General features: G+C 31.0%; 1 protein-coding gene across 5 annotated transcripts; it reads left to right on the top strand.

The window, feature by feature from the left end:
- Positions 1 to 1,783: 1,783 nt before the first annotated feature.
- On the top strand, positions 1,784 to 18,092 carry LOC148627310 (uncharacterized). 5 transcript variants are annotated; one of them, XM_088571276.1, is made up of 6 exons: positions 1,784 to 1,864; positions 7,824 to 7,904; positions 10,515 to 10,624; positions 12,259 to 12,282; positions 12,819 to 12,836; positions 15,132 to 18,092. In XM_088571276.1, the coding sequence occupies exons 1-6, from the start codon at positions 1,792 to 1,794 to the stop codon at positions 15,324 to 15,326; spliced, it is 501 nt and encodes a 166-aa protein (XP_088427402.1). In that variant the 5' UTR covers positions 1,784 to 1,791; the 3' UTR covers positions 15,327 to 18,092. The 5 variants fall into 5 exon arrangements, with proteins under 5 accessions (XP_088427402.1, XP_088427406.1, XP_088427403.1 ...); XM_088571280.1 differs by having other exon boundaries at positions 1,784 to 3,860; XM_088571277.1 differs by lacking the exon at positions 12,819 to 12,836.
- Positions 18,093 to 20,880: the final 2,788 nt, after the last annotated feature.

Raw genomic sequence — 20,880 nt, 5'->3', positions numbered from 1 at the left:
ATGGTTATGGCATGAACAAAAACAGAACAGTGTAATATACATTACATATAAACTAAATTTATGACCATGGGGGAACAGTGGTCAAAACAGATTAATCTTTAGTTTTAATATTATATATTAATATAATTTCTGTTAAATTAAATTGACCTTAGATTCCAACATTCACTCATGAATTTGATAGTTATTTTTAGTATTTCTATAGAGCTACTGTTTAATATGTATGCTATGTCTCTTGGTGTGAGGTGAGGTTTTGATGAAGAAATTAAATCATGGTTGTCCAATTTCATTCTGTATTGATTTCTTTGCTGTGTGTAGTGGGTGCATACCGAGAAAAAATGATATTCACCACTATCACATGATTTACAAATACGTTTTTTTCTCTCTATGTTTTTGTACCGGCCCCTTTCTATTTCTAGTGCATGTGCACTCAAACGAAATTTACTGGTGATAGATCTTTCTATTTTAGATTTACATAAATCGATATATGGGGTCTTTTAGACTGAATAAATATTTTACGGAAAATGTCAGTTTTTTACTCATAGCTATTGAGCCTACCAAATTTTGCTCAACAGATCGTGTAGTCTTTGTTCGGTTCTTTTGATATTAAATTGAAGGTTATTAAGTTGTAAGTTAAGATGACAGAACCCCAATTTATTTAGTATATTTTTTGCGTGGGACATCCACAAGTTGTTGTTTTTAACTTCTCTGAACATTTCGTAGACTAGTGTATCCTAGTGTATCAGGGGAGTTAAGGATATGGTTTAAAAATTTAATCGTATTCAATTGAACTTTTAGATGTAGATATGTTCTGCTCAGTTCTGCTAAGCATGCAATGTTTGTAGTTTTACTATTTACTCCAAGGATTTCTTTTATGAATTTCAAATGTAATTGTTCATATGGGTCAGAGTCATTGAAAGTTTTTCCAGCTCCCCAGACCTCACTTCCATAAAGAATAACAGGTATTACCAAAGTGTCAAATAACTTTTCAAGTAAATTACAAGGAACATCTATAGATATGACTTTTTTTTAATTTTAAACCAGGCCTTTCTTCCCTTCTCCATTAGGCTATTTTTTGATAGATGCAAATTACCATTGTAGTTAAATGTGATGCCCAGGTAGCAGTAAGATTTTAAACGAACGCTCCAGCGTGTGTTTACACGAACACTTTTATCGTGTGTTTATCATGCGTTTAAACGAACGCAAAACGATGTGTAAACGCACGATAAACGACTCACGAACGATAAAATGGGAAACGTGAACGTCTCAAGTAGTGTAACTGCATGAATTGTTGGTCTACTTTAATTGTAGGTCTCTGATTATTTATAACAGTAAAACCTTAGAAATCTAACGGATATTTTTTATATGAAATTATAAAGTACGTATATCCAAGGTCATATTTGAGAAAGAATAGGCAACTATAGGCAAAAATAAAGAAATGGTGATCTACGGAAAACCAAAATGCAAAGGTCTGCTCGAATTCTTCAGTGAAGACTATCAGACACAAAATACATTTTTCTTATCATAGTAATCAACTTTCAGAATTAAGAAAGGGAGCGAGGTTGAATAATTTAGAACAAAGCAACACTTTATTAATTAATCAAATTTACGTTCATGTTACGTGACGTATAACTTATGTCATGTTCTACGTATCATAGTACAATATCCGGATATCATTCAAAGCCGTACCGAAACTCATTCATGTTTTAAACGCACCAATAGGGTCGTGACCTCCATTCGCTAAGCAAGTTTGTTTCACTTATTATATTTTTTTTCGTCAAAGTTCACATAAAAATGGCCGAAGGAAGCTCAAGAATTGTAATGATAGCCGTTGATGCCAGTAAACATTCTGATGAAGCTTTCGACTGTAAGTTATTGATTGTAGTATAAGTATTGAACATTGTTCAACGCTTGGGGCATTTTGCAATTCACCAACATGTGTATTCATTTTATCTGACATTGTGATTTTGTCAAATGACTAAGTTCCATTTGTCATTATAAAAATAATATTGTTTATTAAGGTATAAAGTTTCTGAAATTGAAAAAAAGGTTTTTTACACTTCTACTAATTTCTTGAACATTCTAAACATGGAAGTAAGATTTTTTTGTTCAATTACATGTACATGAACCTTTAATATTATCTAGGTCATTCTTACAAATATAACAAAAATATAAACACTTTGTGTGTGTAATAGGTTTTAAAAAGCTCATTCTTGTGAGGATTGTGTTATAAAAAATCACAAGTTCGATTTCAACAAGCATACATAATGTATTTCACCTTTCACATACGAAATGTACATATATATACATTTTTAACACCATATAGCAGAGGTAACCGCTATTTAAACACTTATTTGAAATGATAAATGAATATTTTATGGTAACAGTGTTTAGATATTGTAAAGCTATTCCAGAAGAACATTTTCACTACATGTATTTGAAAGTAGATTTATCTTTAGAATGAAATGTATGCTTTGTACAATGTACATCATTGTCGAGTTTTCAGAATAATTATTTTTTTCAAAAGCCTTATTTTAAGTATCCTGTTAGGGATTTTTTGGACATATGAGTTTTGTATAAGTTTTTGCTAATTATGTGAACACTTACATGTAAATGTACCTTAACATCATGTTGGTTATGTGCAATTTAGTATCTAACCCATTTTTCAGTTGTATTTTTTTTATTGTGAAAGACCTTTTATGACCTGCATAATTGTCAAATTTCATGTAAAATATACCCAATCATGACTACTATTATGAATTGACATGGCCAAGAAATGCTGTATGGTTGATCTGTCCAGGAATCTTTCATGGTGTACATCACAAAATTTATCATCTTGTAGAATGATAAAGTAACATGACTACACTGTAATATAGAAATGACATGATTATTTTAAACAAGAACTTCTACAGGTTTGTTATGGGAAATATACAAACATAAATTGATAAGAAAGTAGTGAAGAATATGATTTAACCAATATTCTTAAAATAATTAGCAATATTAAGTGTATTTTCTAGGCACTTTATTCCTGCTTACTTACACCTACATTAATTTAAATTAGACTAATTATGCTACATGTACATGTTAAATATGTACTTAATGTATAACCCATGGAAGAGTTGTAGGATCTTAAAAATTATTGAAATATTTTGATGCTGTTTCTTGTTTCATCCATATCAGAACAAGTAAATTGCAATAAAACTTGATAAATCATTCATATTTGATACCTCCTTATCTTTTGTAAATAACTGAGAAAAAGAATGATGCACTGTGCTCCACCAACAGTTTTGTTGACATGAAGAGCTACTTAGGTGATGTTGAACACTTGTAGCATTAATTATTTCTGTTGCTGAGTCTAGGTACATTATGGCCATATCTACAATCTTTATTGATGTTTACATGTTTTTATCAATGGGTTAACCCACATTCCTAGTGTTATTAAGGTTAAAGAGGTTTGTTACATGTAAATGAATATGGACATAAATATTGACTATATGTCTGTAGATTATTGGTTTTGTTATAAAAATCCTATGTGTATAGAAAAGAAAAGATAACAAATAGGAAAAAAAAATTTTTATAACCACTAAATTCCCCTAATCGTTGCCTGAAACATGAACCAAACTTTCTGTGTCTCATTAATTGTTCTTTATTATTTACTGGATAGCTAATAGTTTACCTTACTATCTTCATACTTCTGAAAAATAGATGAGTTGTTGGCATGTGTCTGAGATAAGTTCTATGGAATACTTAGTATTTGCAGACTTACATGTAATTGGTTTTATTCAAGATTTTTTATGGAATTTTTTTTTTGATATTTAGAGGAGGATAAAACACTGGTTTTAAGTTGCAGTCCTACATGTTAAGTATGTATATAGTACACATGAAGATTATGGTGGTTAAGTCTGACAGGATGTTAAAGTTATTGAATCTAGTGCAAAGTAACAATATACATATACCGGTAGTATCCATTTTTGGGCACTAATAGCACTAATGATTTTAAAAAAAGAAACGGATACAGCTAAAATTGTGTGAAAAAAAACTAAGCATTTAAAAAACACCACCTCACTTATGAGTAGAAAAAGGGAAAAAGTATTTTCAAGGTGTTCAATTTAGTGGTGGTCCAAGGTCCATGCATTTGATTTCTGACCTACATCTAGGAGCTTTAAATTTTCATTAACCTAGATCCTTGACCATCAACCCTTTTCGTTGGTAATTGAGGACTTACATGTATCATTGTTTACTTTAAGTACATGTACCTGTAGACCATAGATTTCTAACTTTGAAAAGTTCAGGACCTTCCTCTCTTGACAGTAACTTTGGTTCTCACTATTTTTAGATTGAGTGCACACAATCTATTTGGTGCACAAACCAGGATATTACTTTTTATTGAAAAATTAACAATTAAACAAAATTGACAAGGGTCAAAGTACAGAAGGAAACATCTCTTTTAAATCCTACAAGTATTACTGTTTAAAATGTACTGGTTTAATTACCAAAAAACCTCATTTATCCTGTGCATCATTTATCTTTTAATGCCACTCAGTAAACATTTTGTGTCAAAAATAAAGTTGTACCAACTTTTTTGCTTAGTAACTTAGGGGAATTTTCTCATTTCCATTCATACACATCAAGAATTTACATCACTTTGTTTATGATGATAAAATATTTTACTATAGTGAGAGCTTGTGTAACGAGTGACCCTTACTTAAACCTTCATGTATTTGTATGTCCAAACAAAACTGACATCTTCATGACCAGAATAAAATACTCTCAAACAATTAAGCCTCTCTAAACCAGATGATTGTCAATTTCAGTGGGAATTGCATTTCATCACAGGTTGTATTATGACAGGTTCAGCTGTAACAGAACTACCTGTTTTACCTGTACATAGCATAAATATTACATTTGTACTACAGGTGTGAACCCTGAAGGTGACCTAGTTGTCATTGATGTGTTATAATGTCCTACTCTTGTCCCTGTCATTATAATAATGAGAGAAATTACTCATTGTGGTTGAAGATGGTTACTTGTACAATCCTTAATGTATACCTGTCTTAGCTGAACTAAAAAAAGCAATGATATGGGACTTTTCAAATAATTCCTAAATAATTGAAAGTAAATATACAAATGAATGTGTACATGTATATGAATTTTCAGTGTATTTAAATGGAAGATCTTGAGAAATGGTGGCTTATGTGTAGTTTGTTATTTGTTATGTATATGTAAAATTTTGGTTTGTAACCTTCGTGTCCTATATTAAAGATTGCACTCATAATCTAATTTTGAAGATAATCAGTTTACATGTAAACATATGCCTTGATTTCAGTGCGAACATATGGGGCTTAGTAATATCCCTAGTAATCAGTGCTGCAAAAAGCCTTCTTCTGTATACTTCCATGAACAATATCCACGAGGAAAATCCAATAGCCTCATTTCCTTTCTTCAAATGATGTATTTTTGTCTTCAATTAGTTGTGTCTGTGTAAAAAAATCAGAAAGCAGTTTAATTTATGCTTTAATTAGTCATGTTTGTATATAATTGCATGTTTTATCGCATGTCTTTGGTCTATTATTTAATATCTATTTAATTAGAGAACTATTTAGTGCAATGCACATTGAATGTTGTTGAGAACTTAGAATTTTAGGTGATCATGCAAGGAAGATATACTTATATATGCACACGTAGCCTTCTTAGGAAATATGCATAAGCACCATTCTGATACATGAGATGTACATCTAAAAGGGAAGTTTGATTTTACGGGAACTTTCATGAAATATATACCAGTTAAGGTCCTTCATAACAACTAGTGGAAATCGACTGGTAAAATCTGGTACAAACCTGCTATATCTGTTGATCAATATAAATACACAATGTTCCAGAGTTTTTAAATGCATCAACCTTTCTACCAGTTCTGAATTAAATTCAGTCAGCCCTTCAACAAACTAGACTGGGTGGTTTTTGTCTAAATTTCTGAAAAAAGGGGCAATTGCATCTGTTACAAGCCTAAAGGCTGTAAACACTGGACAAATAGTTAAATATTTGTACGAGAGACAAGAGTAGACATAGACATTAAAAACAACATCATCATTAACATTCATCCATGTTGTGAGAAGAAATACATGTAGCACATCAAATGACCAACTTTTATTGCACCTTTGTAAACCACTACTCCATACAACATATCTATTAACAATTAAAATGATATACATGTATGTATTGACTGTCTGGGTTATATGCATTCTACTAATTTTGATGTATATAAAAATTAAAGTACAAAATGTACCTATAAAGACTCAATAGAGGGAATGACCTGAAGGTCATTGATACAAATGTAGGCCATCTGCCTTTAATTAATTTGTTTAGAAGAAGTGGTGGCAAAAGTATCAGGTCATTCACCATAACATATTTTACATGTATGTTCATTAATATAGTACCTTTATTAAGGCTATTTTCAATCATACATGTCCTGGTACATGATCTGACCATCACACTTGTGGACAGCTTATATTAATTCATGTACTGGATAGCCTGGAATGTTACTATGAGAAATGATCTTGAAACATCCAGTATAACAAATGAAATGATAAATGAAAGCTGTCTTTAGTACACATACAATAATATTGTAAAGTATAAACATTCTTTTGCATGACCTGGCCCTCATCTTTACATGATTTATAAGGGCCTGTACTCAGGGTGGGAGTAAGATGCACCTTCATTGAACAAATTTCTCCATACTTTGTCAATAACCTCTCTCTGTAATAAGTTACTGTTAATGAAGAAAGTTGAAGTGTTAAGACCATCATAAAAAAATCCTGGACTTACCAAACATTTTCAAAATTAGGGGTGGATGGTCAAATTTTATTTTAAAATTTTTTTATCAATTAATGTGAAAAATGCTGTCAATTTGAAAGAAATTGACCTTAATTTGGAAAAAAATCAAAATAAAATTTTCTGGGAGGGGATGAGAATCTAAGATATTTTTTATTTTTGCCTAAGGGCCATAGATTTTAGAAAAGAAAGACACTGGATAAATGTTCTATATTTATAAAGTAGGTGAGTCTTCCACAATTTGCATAAGTCTGACTCAGTTTTCCAGCAAGATTTTCATAATTGTGTGATTCTCATGGTAATACATTATATAATTTTTTCTGTTTCTTTTTGTAATTTCGTAAAGCCAAGACCTAGAGGTTTATAGATCTGTTAGTTATTATAACAGTTTTAGAAGCCTGTTAAACATTTATTATTTAGTGTTTTTATGTTTTAGAATTTGCTAGTACTAACTTTATCCATTCAACAATAGGGTTAAGGGAACAAGACATAGATCTATAACTTCAAAGACAAGGTCAAATACTTCTTTTTAAATCTAACCTTTGTGTAATGGTACATATGTATATATAAACATTTTATAGATCAGTGATATGTACAGTGCAGGCAGATACCTGGGATTGTAATGAGATGTTATATGTGACTTTATTGCTCAATCACAAGTCAAAATCTCAACTTAGACAAGATCTATCCACTTGTATGTCTTTAAAGTTGTTTTTTTTATGTTTGAGAAATAAAATAATTTTCACTGGTTTTGACATTTTTTTTCTTAACTCTGTAAGCAATGTTTACATGATGAATGCAAAAGTTTCTGTCCCATCTTTTGACTGATATATTATGATATACAGAGTGTCCATTCATCCGTGTGTTTTGATAGAAAAAAGAAGGTCTCTTATATTTTCGTTGATTTCCATTTTTTTTTGACAAACTTATTGCTTGTTTTCATGAATTGTTCTGTAATTTTATTGTTAATTACACAGAATTTCTATTTTTGCTTACAGGGTACCTTAATAATATGGCGAGAGACTCAGATGATGTTAGAGTAGTCCATTGTGCTGAGTACAATATAGACCTTGGCTTTGGTAAGATAGACAATCCAACAATGATTAGCATTGGTCTGTTACTGTTTTTTGGGAGATTAGTCACTGCAAGTCCAGTCTTCACAATAAACTTTCTGATCCAGAAGCCCAAATCATATGTTGGAGAATTTGTACAATCACAGATTTCAGGTGACGAAATGAGACTAGATTAATTTTGTCTTTCTGAAGTCTTTCTCAATGACAAAAATGACAAGGGCTATAAAAATCACTGGATGTAACCATTAGATTAGAAGAGACAGTAAATATTCAATGATACCTGCTAGCTCCCCAGGAGAAAGGTCTATGCGATCTTATGCCATCACTTTACTCCATTGTTGTCAACCAAATATCTGTTTACAATTTACATAAATCTTATCTTAAACCATAGCTATATTGTAGTTCGTCTTTCATCACAATCCTCTTCAGGATATGTTGGTTTCAAAATTGTATGTGGCTGCTAAAGCAGTAAGTAGAACTTAGGGTTCATGCACAGTCTTTTGATTGTATTGTAATATGTCTCTTTTTAATAGTTTTTGCCTTTTTGCACTTTTTGGCTCATAACTCACATATTTTTAATGTAAAGAAGTGAGTGATGCTGTACATCTGAGGCCTCTATTTTTCTGTCAATATTGGTTTTACATTTTGTAACTCCCATGAAGATAGATGCTGTAAACATTTGAAGTTAATGGCTACAACTTTATCAATTAGATGAAAATTGTACTAATATTGTTTCCAAATATGTTTACTCTTATTGGTTCATTTAAAATATATGATGCCATATGAGTAATTCAGGCTTTTTAGCCCCAAATTGGTTTTGAGCTACAGCTTTATCAGATAGTATCTAGATTTGTAATACAGTTATAACACATTTCATAAAGCAATACATTTTTACCCAGTTAAATATTGATTACCATAAAAGAAAACAAAGGAAAACTCAGATATAAGAATTGGTAGTTCTATATTGTAAGTGTGAACCAATTCACACCTTATTTATGTTTTCACATCTTTTTAGCTGTGGGTGTAAACTGTTGATTTACATTTGACAAACATCTGTATGGAGTAAAAAAAGTTTAGAGTATTTGGGTGTATACTGTACAAAATGAATATAATAAAAATACTTATAAAAAGAAAGTTTTTCTAATGGTATATTAGGTGGAAGGGGTAGAGGCCTAAAGAATACAAAAAGTGGTTGAACTATATATAGTTAAAATAGAAATATTCAAAATCTACTAGGCTTTGTAATTAGTTTTGTGAAAATATGAAAATGGTAAAAACAAAATGACCAAAGTGATAGGATAGCTCTAGGCAAAAATCAAAAGTGATAGGCTAGCTCTAGGCAATAATTAAATGTGATAGGATAGCTGTAGGCAATAATCAAATGTGATAGGCTAGCTCTAGGCAATAATTAAATGTGATAGGATAGCTCTAGGCAATAATCAAAAGTGATAGGCTAGCTCTAGGCAATTATCACATGTGATAGGCTAGCTCTAGGCAATAATCATGTGATAGGCTAGCTCTAGGCAATAATCAAATGTGATAGGCTAACTCTAGGCAATAATTAAATGTAATAGGCTAGCTCTAGGCAATAATCAAATGGAATAATAAAAAGAAGGAAAGTCTATATTACTATTCGTGACAACAGCTTCTTAGAGAAAATTAAAGCTCTTGAATGGTGGGAGAACAAATATCAAGATTCCCCTCATAACATCCATTCACTTCAGTGTACCTGTATAATGGATTCTCTCTTAAAGAATTGATCTTTAATAGGAGAGGAAGTAATATAAAGAATCATATCTGGAGGGTTTACAAAATGATAACTTTAGATAACCCTACTTCAAAATTGTTTTTATTGTTATTAATTTCATGACACAGCACCTTGGAAAAAGGCTGTTCAGTTTTAATATAGCTAAGAAAAAAAATTACATTTGAACAATTTATGAGCTCTTTCCTGAACTGTTCATGCATAATCACAACAAGATGTAAATATACTGATTGTATTGCTACCAGGCTGGCACAGAAGGAAACAGTAAAAATGTACTTCCAATTATTATCATTTTTCCCGATTTCTACAAACATTAATATTTAATATCCTGTTTGACTATTCCTATGTTCCTGATAAAATCCTTGTCCTACAAGTCCTAGCTATTGTTTGAATTTTTTATTGTGTTACATGTTATCTTCATATTTTTGTAAAAGGAAGAAGATTTATGTGGAATTCAGTAGCTAGCTACAGAATTGTAGCTTTTTATTGTTCTTTTAGTAATGAGTAATGATGGTATCTCACCTTTTCAAGTTTGCCAAAGAGACCACAAAGAGCTACATGTATATTTCCACAGCCAGAATTTCATTTAAAGCTACTGATACTTACATTGACAACAACTGTAGTGAATCCAGGGGAAGTGTTTAGGAAGCCCCAATGTGTTTTCAGTTTTGTTAAATTTGTTCAAATTGGGCAAAAATGAACATTTGATTGCCTAGAACTATCTCTTTTATAAACTTCTGGATATGCCCTTGAACACTGCTCAAATAAGTTTTGCATGTGAATAACGAAAATGGATTGCATGTACCTGTAAATAATGTACATACTTGTTATAGTTTGGTTTCTTATCACAGGACTGAACTATGATGAGAAGCAAATACAGCAGATCACACAACAAGTTAAAGAACAGCAAGAGAAAGTTGACCAACTGAAGAGCAGCTTTGTAGATAAACTCAGAGGAAAGGTATTAGACTTATCTCATACAATAACTTGGTTGCTCAGAAAGTAATCTAAGGGTTGAGGCTATATACATTGTTACGTCACAGAAATTTCTTCATGTTTAAGAACTGGATATTTCTTTTCTAATGACTTCATTGACTCCATTTGTCTTGTAACAACATTGTAAGTTTGGTCTAATAGCAGGAGTTAAACATATTCTCCCGTACTTTTCTGAGGTCTTCATTATATTAACAACTTCTAAAGTCTTGTGAAATTGATTGATGTTCTGGGCGATTGGTTTCTTTCATTTAAAAAATGGATCACAGACAGTATAATGTTAGTATGATATTTACTCAAGATTCATTCATTAACATGGGAAGTTCTACAATTAACATATAATCTATGTAATTAGAAATTTGTAATTCCACATGCTTGAACAAAGGTCTGAATTGATTCTTCAAAAGTTCACATTAAATGTACGGTGCATGTCGACATGATGCCATGATGTAGGTACATATGATACCTGACTTATTTTCAACTAAAACCAGCAGTTGAAAGAAAGGTTTTAGGTCATTGAAAAAAAAGGTTTTCCTTTCAAAACCCTTGATGAAAGCCCATGTTGAAATAATATGTTCAGAATAACTTCTCATTCAAAGGGTATAGAGGTATTAGTTGGGCACATGTATTTACACCTCATGAAAACTTTACATTATGATTATTTATTTCTGTCATAAGGAAAATTTGTTTGATTCTAGGAGTTTTGAAATTCATAGTAATTTAAGTTTTTATAGCTATCATTCGAATACAAATGTGGTATTTTAAAAAAAACAGACCACTTAATCATAAAATAAAAATATATTATTTGAGTTTGGAATCCATTTTGATTTTAGAAACTACATGTGTATGTAATAAATTATTTGTAAAACTTAGTCCTTCAAAGGGGGTTATACATGATGGCATGGCTACTGGATACAATTATTTAGATACCAAAAAGGGAGAAAACTAAGGAATCTCCTTAGTCCACTCGTCGCAACTTCGGCAGAGTCCGTACCTTCCTCATACCTCGTCTGTATTACGTCAGCTGCCATTGGAACTACTTTCGGAAACCTTCTATGTAGAGGTATTTAATGTTCATTTAAAGATGGATGCGCCCGTAATATGGATTTGAAATTGGAAAATGTGTGCTTATAAATATAAACGTTGTTTTCTAAGATAATTAACTTAACTTTTTTAATTCTATTTTTACGGATATGTATGTCTTATTGATAGAGCGTATCATACACCCTATGGCTAGGTCAAGCGAGCCATATTTCTAATGGTCATAGGTGACACGGTCAACTTCTGGCGAATAAATGTAGCGCATAGACACATATCAAGTCCGGTATCACATCCGAGGGATTGAGGTAGAGTAGCGGAGTCACCCGAGGTTTGCCGATTGCTCCTTAGTCGTCATGGCATGACTTACCCCCCTTAGTAAGGGTTAGTTTTAACAAATTATTTTTACTAATTTTCTAAAACCAAAATAATTCCAAATTCAAAAAATACCTTGTAAAACCTTAAAAAACATCACACAATCAAATATACTTTATATAATGATTTGAGTTTTCTATTTTGTAGTATTTCTGATTTTTGATGTTATTTTTTTTGTTAATGAAATAGGGCCCAGGAGATGAGTCATTCAGGGTAACAGTTTTTGCTGAAGATCTTAACGCTCTTTAGTGACTTTAAATTGTACTGGTGAAATTAATAAATGCAAATAATGGACAAGGTTGCAAGTTGTAGTTAATATTACAAGAATAGTTACAACTGAACATGAAGGTGGTACACATATATTCTTTGAATGCACTACCCATGAGTACCAGTGCCAAACTGATTTATTATAACTTTATTATAGATAAGAAGTGCCATTTCTTGTTGTTTTTTTTTTTTTTATGAAAAACATGGCTTTGACAACTGTTTTAAAACATTGGATGAATCAACTTCTTGTAGTTTTGCTTTATACCTTGAGTAGGCATAAAAAAAGGAATGTGACATTCTTCTTTGCAATCAAGATTTGTATGACAAGTCATTAAATGAGTTTTTCCCCTTGAAAGGCAAAAACAGATAACTAATGCTGTTTTAAGCTTTTGTCTCAAAAATGCATGCATTTGTAATGAAAATTGTTTTTAAAGAATAGATCCTTACGACCTTCTAAAGTCTCGTTTTGGTCATTATTGTAGGACAAGTCCTTATATGAGGTATTGGCTTTGAAAAGATAAAAATTTATATTGTTTTTGCATTATAGCATAAAAACTATATATGTATTAGTACCAGTAGTCAGGAATTGTTAAATGATACTTATGACCTGAACAATAAATTTTTTCTTTATTTTATGTTGGAAGTAGTCAGACTGCCCCTTAAGGGAGCTACTACTGTCCATTATTTATTGCATATATATTTTGGTTATAGATAGAAATTGTTTCAAATGTCAATGTGTTTTGACTACCCCCTCCACTCCCACCCCCCCCCCCCCAGAAAAAAAAGAAGCCATTGTCATTTAATGGTCAAATTTCTGTTTTTATTTTTTGTAATATGATCCTTTTTACAAAGAGCAATCAATTGTTTCATGAAAATGAAGTGAGTGAGGATTCATTAAGGGATTTATTGCCCTAAGAAGGACAGATTTGCTGTATACATGTATGGCATCTGTAATTAGTAGAAGGAAACTTCTTATTTATTTAGAGATCAGATTTGTTGTCTTTGTTTTCTTCAACACCATAAAAAGGAAATAAACATGATTTATCAAATGATCATTATAATGTTCAGATCCTCATTGGCTGCTATTTTTGTCTTTTGGGCCTCTTATTTTATGTACACATTAGTAACCCTCACTTGAATTATTCATGGAATTTTAAAGAAAACTGCTTATAGTACACTCAAGTTTTTATTTTATTTACCTCCTCAGCCTCAACAGGAAAAAATATAGATACGAAGTATTGATACTAATTTTTGTGGAGTAAAAACATTATGTAGGTGCCCTTTTTGTCTCCCTTTATTAGTTATCTGTTGTCATGGATACAGTGAACATTTAATTACTACCAGGATATATTCAAAAAGAAGTTGAACCTTGTCACATTTTGCACAACAAGTACTGGTACTCTTTTTTCAGTACTAGAGAATCCTGCTTAAAGAATTAATTGCATCGCCTCTTTCTTACATTTGAAAGAAACCTGTTTTATTTACTTCTCTAATACACAATGTAATGACAATACAGCAACCTTACAGTTTTTCTTCTTTTCTGCTTTAATTTGCAATTTTCAATTACAGACCAACTTCTGCTTGTCTTATATGCTGTGTTTAAAAATGCTAATTCACTCAACTTTAAACCATGAATTCTTTTCATCTGCTATGATGCCAAAGATTACCCCACAACATTTTGTTTGACAGTCAAAAGGGGAAATAGAGGGGGATTAATATAAGTAAATGTAAAAGCCTTCCAATATTATGAGGACTTAATTCCATTACAGGCTCACTTTACATATATTAAAGGAATTTCCTGGTGTAAGGTTCAAATATTTTAAAAGTTGAAATTCATCATTATGAAAGCAAGTTACATGTCTTAGACCTATAATTTGTCTTGTTTACAATTAGCAGGGAATCGTAATAGAAAAATCAGCAGTTCTATAATAGACCATTTCACTGTTATTGTAGTTATATTGAGTAGGAGTAGGAAAAATAAAAAAATGTGGGACAACATATGAAATTCAATTTCATTTTGTTTCCATGTTTTCCCATGATTTTTTATATAAAGGTAAGCAATTTTTTCTCAACTTTTGAATATTAGTTGCCTATCCAATATGGCTGTAATAACTGTGAAACATGTTAAAATGTCTGTCATATAGAGTCTTAACAGGCTTCATAGTAGTAGTCACTTATTGAAATAAATAATAAATGTGTTAAAATCATTGTTTTTTTTTATAGTGAGTTTTATGTTAATATCATTTTTGACTGGCACAAAATTTTCCTGTAAAGCTGCTTTAACTGGCATAACATGCTTTTGTATATATAGTACAATTCTTGAATGGCTCAGTAGGTATGCTGCTTATTTACAGGTCAAGGTAGAATGCCATGTCTTAATCTTAAAAATATTATGTGTCTCGTCAAATTTTCTGTTTATTTTTTTGGTACAATACAATGTACTGATATGTGTTGTAAATTTTAAGAAGTGGTTTTGAACTTTTTATTTATATTTCTGTTACATTCTTTTCAATTTTTGTGTAATCTTTTAGCATGTGTGTAAATGTCTAGTTAAAACTAAAACCACATGCTCAATCAGTCAATTAAGTCTGTTTAAATATTTTGCATACAGTACCTGCAAATTTGAATTTTAACACTGTAATGCTAATTTTTTTTGAAACTGTGAAAATTAATAGATGTGAATATGTTAACTTGACAGAATCTGTGAAAAATTAGCACCTGTGAAAATGAATATGTTTACAGTATATGGTAACTGTTAAAATTGTAAAATGATATATGTCTTGAATGTTTTGCAGATTAAGGGAGAGGCCTTTGTGATTACTGGCAAGAAACCCGGAGAAGCCATCATCGCTGAGGCTGAGAAACAAAGCGCCAACCTTATCATCATGGGAACAAGAGGTTTAGGAAAGATCCGTCGTACCTTCTTAGGAAGTGTCAGTGATTATGTCGTCCAGCATGCTAGATGCCCTGTTGTCGTGGTCAGACATTAACTTAAAGAACAATGTTAGGTTTAATTTGAAAGCAGAGATTTTGTTTAACTTAAACTTCATTAGTTACATTTTCTTTAGGCATAGATTTATCTGAAGTTCTATTTAGTAGCTAGAAAAGCAGAAAATTTAAATGATTGTTTTGAAATTTTTGTGTCTGCATTTTTATTTATGTTTTTGTGTCAAATTTTGTCAGTCTTGTAAAATTTTTGTTCAATGCACTTAAGGATTTTTAAAAAACTTGTATTATGTGTAGTGGTTATATTTCTGCAATATCGTTATAGTATTACTCAATCTAAAGGTGTTTTGGAACAACTTTATTATCTTTTTTTTTATAAGCAGGTAGTAGTAGCTTGTATTTAGTGCTTTTAAAGTATTTTGAGTAGTTTTCTTATAGAATTGAAGATTCAGTTTTTTTACTGCTGGAGAATATAGTTTGTTAATTCACTTCTATAAAGCTGTTGCTTATTTTGGTTATGTTTTGGAATATGATTGGTAAAAGGGACTTCAAATGCATTTTGTTAAACAGTAAAAAACAAGATGAAAGAGAAAAATCTTAAAACAGAACACCATAGTTTTAACAGTTTTAAAGAAGAAGAAGAAAAAAAAAACAGAAGTCTTAAAATGTTAGAAATATGGTATGAATAAGGATTATAGTGGGAGATTCCCAACAGTGAAATATTGAGATATATTTATAACTTTTTTACTCACATGCATGCAACGATATATATATTGTTTACATTCCTATTATTTAAGACCATTGTAAATTAAGAAAAGACATGTATACATATATTGTCAATTTTGTAACTCCAGGACCTTAATTCCCTCAGCCATGTGTAACCACTATTTTATTCTGCTTTTGACCTAATGATTGCCTTAAAGAATTCTTTTTCTGGAGGATTTATTTTTTGATAACACATATATAAGAACCTACAAAAAAAAGATTCAGTTGTATAGAGCCTTTACCAGTTAGGGTAAGGTTATAATCTAGGATATGATATGAAATTATCTTTCTTTTAACTATAATCATTAGGATTATGCGTACTGAAGTTAAAAATTATGTCCTAGATTGTGACCTTTTATAAATTTGGTAGCTTTAAATTTTTCTAGGAAAGTTAAATAAGCATCCAAATTTTATATTAATAATCAATTACACACTAATCAGAAAGTTTTTATTATGGTTTATTTTGGTAAAATGTAGAAGGCATTGAGTTCCTATTGTGAACAGGCTCTACCTCAGATGTATTTATGCTGATACTTCACCAGGACCAAACCGTTAAATTTTACATTATTTTCTGTGTCATATATGGAAGAACTCTTGAAAGTTAGGTCAAAGTTCATTCATAAAGACTGCTCCTATATGTCTTGGTTTATATTGCTAGTAAGAGATTTTTTTATGATGAGCAAAAAACATTTTGTCATAACCACTTTGGCTGATGCATAATATAGAATTCCCAGTGGTAGGTTTTGTAGGTTTAGAGTAGTGAATTTTCAGAAAGAAATCTCAAACACATAATTATGAGAATCTCTCAATTGTTTTTGTTTGCACTGCCTGGTGTTGGCATTAGGTTGTCACGTGTACAGGATAAAATGATGCTCATTTAAAATATTCTTTCATGCTTACTATAAATTGAAGTGAAACATCTTTTTTAAGGCAATATCTGAAATATAGTAATAAACAACACTATCCAGTTTCAATTATAGATACATTATAGAAATATTCATAAACCATTGTTTTCTGGGAGCTTCATAAATTGGATGCTTACCATGATAAATATTTTAGAAGTTTCTAATGATGGCATTTGTCTGTTTTAGAATATTTGTATACATGCAAGCTATGCCCTTGGTTAAGACATTTTTTTTCTTTCTATCAATTTATGGCTGTTGATATGTCTGGTACCCATGTTACTTTGGTATAATTATTTTTGGTTATATGTTATGTTTATGTTAAGATTTTGCTGTATTTGTTGCTTGATAGAATCATAACAGATAATGCATGTTGTAGCTTCAGAAAAAATAAATATGAGGTGTTCTTTAAAAGTATTCGGGACAATTTAGACAAACATGCAAGGGAAATGCTTTTTTTAAGAATTCAGAATAAAATTTCTCATTTGAAAATTTCTTGTTCATTTAATTTATAAATGTTGCTGTTTTCATACTCAAAACTCATATATACTCCAAAAAGCTCAAATTTTCATAATTTGATGATTGTGCAATTTTGTTATCAGTTTTGGTGTGTTCTTGAACTCATTTCTAATACCAGATTGTCCTTTGATTGTTAGATTTTGACATTGTGATAGATTGTCAGAGTAGGTTTGACAAGTTTATTGTATTTGCCATTTAGAATCAATATGAATTACAGTATTTGAGGATTTAATGTCAAAAACATTACAAATTGTAATTTCCTCAAATCTTTCATTTCAAGCAATTTGAAATATATTGTAGAACAGACAACTTGATGTTTGCCAAGAAAGATAACCAATTTTACTTAAAGTTAAGTGTCGACAATCTAGATGTAAAAAAATAATTTGCCAAGTTTAGATTATTTTTTTCGACTGATCATATTTTTTTTACTAAATGGCAAAGTCAGTATTTACTCTAACCATATCAATGTATTAGTAAAGGCATTTATATTTTATCAAAAAAAGTAAAGAGAATATTTTCTGTAGGGTTGTAGACTAGTTAAAATGTTTCTGCTGATTTCATCCAACACCTTCACACATAATTCAGACTATGTAGATACTAATCCAATAAATACTTAGGAATTTATTTATGTCTTCTCTGTCATGCCTGTTGTTGGAAAATTCTGATTAATACACTTATGTGTTCCATGTGTAATAGTTTAAAGTTATTCCCATAAACTCTTGCATTGCTTCTCAAAGAATTTTATAAAATATATTGTTTCTTTCATTCAATTACTGTGGAAAAAATCTAACATGTGCCTCAGTCTCAAGTCATAACTTTGAGAGGTAGCTGTCTTGTCAATGTTTGCTGATGTGTAAAATATGGAATAATTTATCTATATTAGAAAATATATTGATGGTGCCTTCTTTAAATTTTTCATTGTTAGTGCTGTTGTCACACAGTTTTCTCTTACCTCTTTACTACTGAAGTGAGAGAAGTGTAGGTATGAAGACAATGCTGTGTTGCTGGATATCTTGTTTGGCATGATTTCTTTTGGTCCTGAAAACTCTGACCCTGTGGCAAATCTAGTCAACATACTCATAGTATATACTCGCGTATAAGTCGATCCACTTATAAGCTGGAACCCTCTTCTGAGTCCAAAAATTCTGGAATCTTGACCCGCTTATAAGTCGGACTGAACTCGGACTGAATTTTTTCAGGTACAACTATCCATGAAAATGTAAGGAATGGTACAATTTTTGGAGGAAAATGTGAAGAATGATCATGTGTTTGTTGTTTTTAAGTGTCAGCCTTGTAAGAATCAGGCAGTGTGTAAAACATGGTATGAAAAAAACCCATCATTTTTATTGTGTAATTTTACCATCAGAATCAAGGGAAAAAAACAAGATTTTCCATATCATGTAGCTGCATTGATTTATAATTTCATTGAAATGCACTGAAAATGAACATTTCAAGGGTGATAACTCTGTCAAAAACCCCATTTTTCTTACATTCTATTAAAAAACTTCTGAGCAAAGCCAATAATGCAGAGATTAAATAGTGTTATCTTCAAAACAGAGAAAGTATCCTTGAGTGATATTACATTGTCATAAGGTTAGGTCTTTGACATGCATGTTTCAGATTTTTCACATTTTGCCTGATTCTTACAAACAATTACTCTTAAATTTGATAAGAGTATTGTTTGCTTTTAAGTCATCACTTATATGACTGAAAAAAACTGTGTATACTGCTAGATATCTACTTATGCACTCTTCTACTTGGGGAGCGTTCACTTTTAACTTCTATATTGGATATAAGAAAGACAACAAAAATATGCATTTTGTAAATATTACCGAATATGGCAATAGATGTTCAGTCAAACAGGAATAGGTATCAGACAGGCCCTCAAAAATGAGTTAGAGGAATGCTCAGTTGTAGCCTGTGCATAACTTATATTAAATACAGTGCAAGAACAATATAGGGGTACCCATTTTATTGGCTTTTTGCTGGTTTTACCAAACCACAAAATGAAATTTCCTTAAAAAAATTATAAAACTGAAAGCCCACTGATTAAATCAATAAACAAATTGTTTTGACAAACCACAAAAATAAATACCAAAGGACCTTAACAGTACTGATTTGATGACGTGAAAACATTGCAAAATCACATTAAGTATGAAAAAAGAACAGGACATGTACACTAACCACAGCTCAAAAAAAAAAAAAAAAAGAAACTGAATTATCTCCCTTTTGATAGTTTATGAATGAGAAAAGACATTAAAACATGAAATGCCATTACACAGTGATACAAATAGAAAGGTTTAAATATGCATTTAAAACATGTTAGATATTATTATACCCCTATTCAATTGTAGTGTGATAAACAATGGTCAGGATATATTTTAAGTATACCATTCAACGTTTTGACAAACTTCACATAGAATGATATTGTTCCCTTTACTTTGTTTTTTTTTTATATTGGAAATCAGTTTCGGTTTTGTAGATAATCTACACTCTACTTATATGGGTATGGGACCTTTGTTGTGTACTCACTAACCATTAGTTTGTTCTATGGATGGTACCTTTGGTATGTACTCACTAACCATTAGTTGTTCTATGGATGGAACCTTTGGTGTGTACTCACTAACCATTAGTTATTCTATGGATGGTACCTTTGGTGTGTACTCACCAACCATTAGTTATTCTATGGATGGTACCTTTGGTGTGTACTCACTAACCATTAGTTATTCTATGGATGGTACCTTTGGTGTGTACTCACTAACCATTAGTTTGTTCTATGGATGGTACCTTTGGTATGTACTCACTAACCATTAGTTGTTCTATGGATGGAACCTTTGGTGTGTACTCACTAACCATTAGTTATTCTATGGATGGTACCTTTGGTGTGTACTCACTAACCATTAGTGGTTTTATGGATTTTTAAACCTAGGAATGTACAGAATGCTATTTCTGTTAGTATAAACTGTATTGAAAATTATCCAAGTGAAAAATATTTGATCTTTACCTACCTCATTTTCTAACATAATTGTGTCAAAAATTAAAGTTTATCTCTTGTCAAAATGGCACCTTCTTTCCTGTGCAATAAAGTTGTACATGGTAAATCTGAATTGATATGTCTGTTCTCCAGTCATCATTGTCAGCCATCTTAAGTACTTGGGGGATTTTTATGAAGCTTCACATAAAATAAGTATATAACATGGAGATTTGTTATAAGGGGATTGGGAATCACAACTCTGGATCCTCCTAAAACACTTTATGTATTTTGAAAAACAAAGGAAGTGCATGCTAGTACCACACCAATGTCTATGCATTCATATGCCAGTACACGTAGTATGCTCTGAGGTGCCTAAGGAAGGATTCTTGTATTAAGAAAAAGGTTTGAAAAGACTTATAGTATCTAGTCAGTGTAAAT

The sequence above is a fragment of the Perna viridis genome, chromosome 1, assembly GCF_037379345.1.
Source record: "Perna viridis isolate PV_CMFRI_1.1 ecotype Kerala chromosome 1, ASM3737934v1, whole genome shotgun sequence".
Classification (NCBI taxonomy): Eukaryota; Metazoa; Mollusca; class Bivalvia; order Mytilida; family Mytilidae; genus Perna; species Perna viridis.
This window is presented reverse-complemented; position numbering and strand designations above follow the sequence as displayed.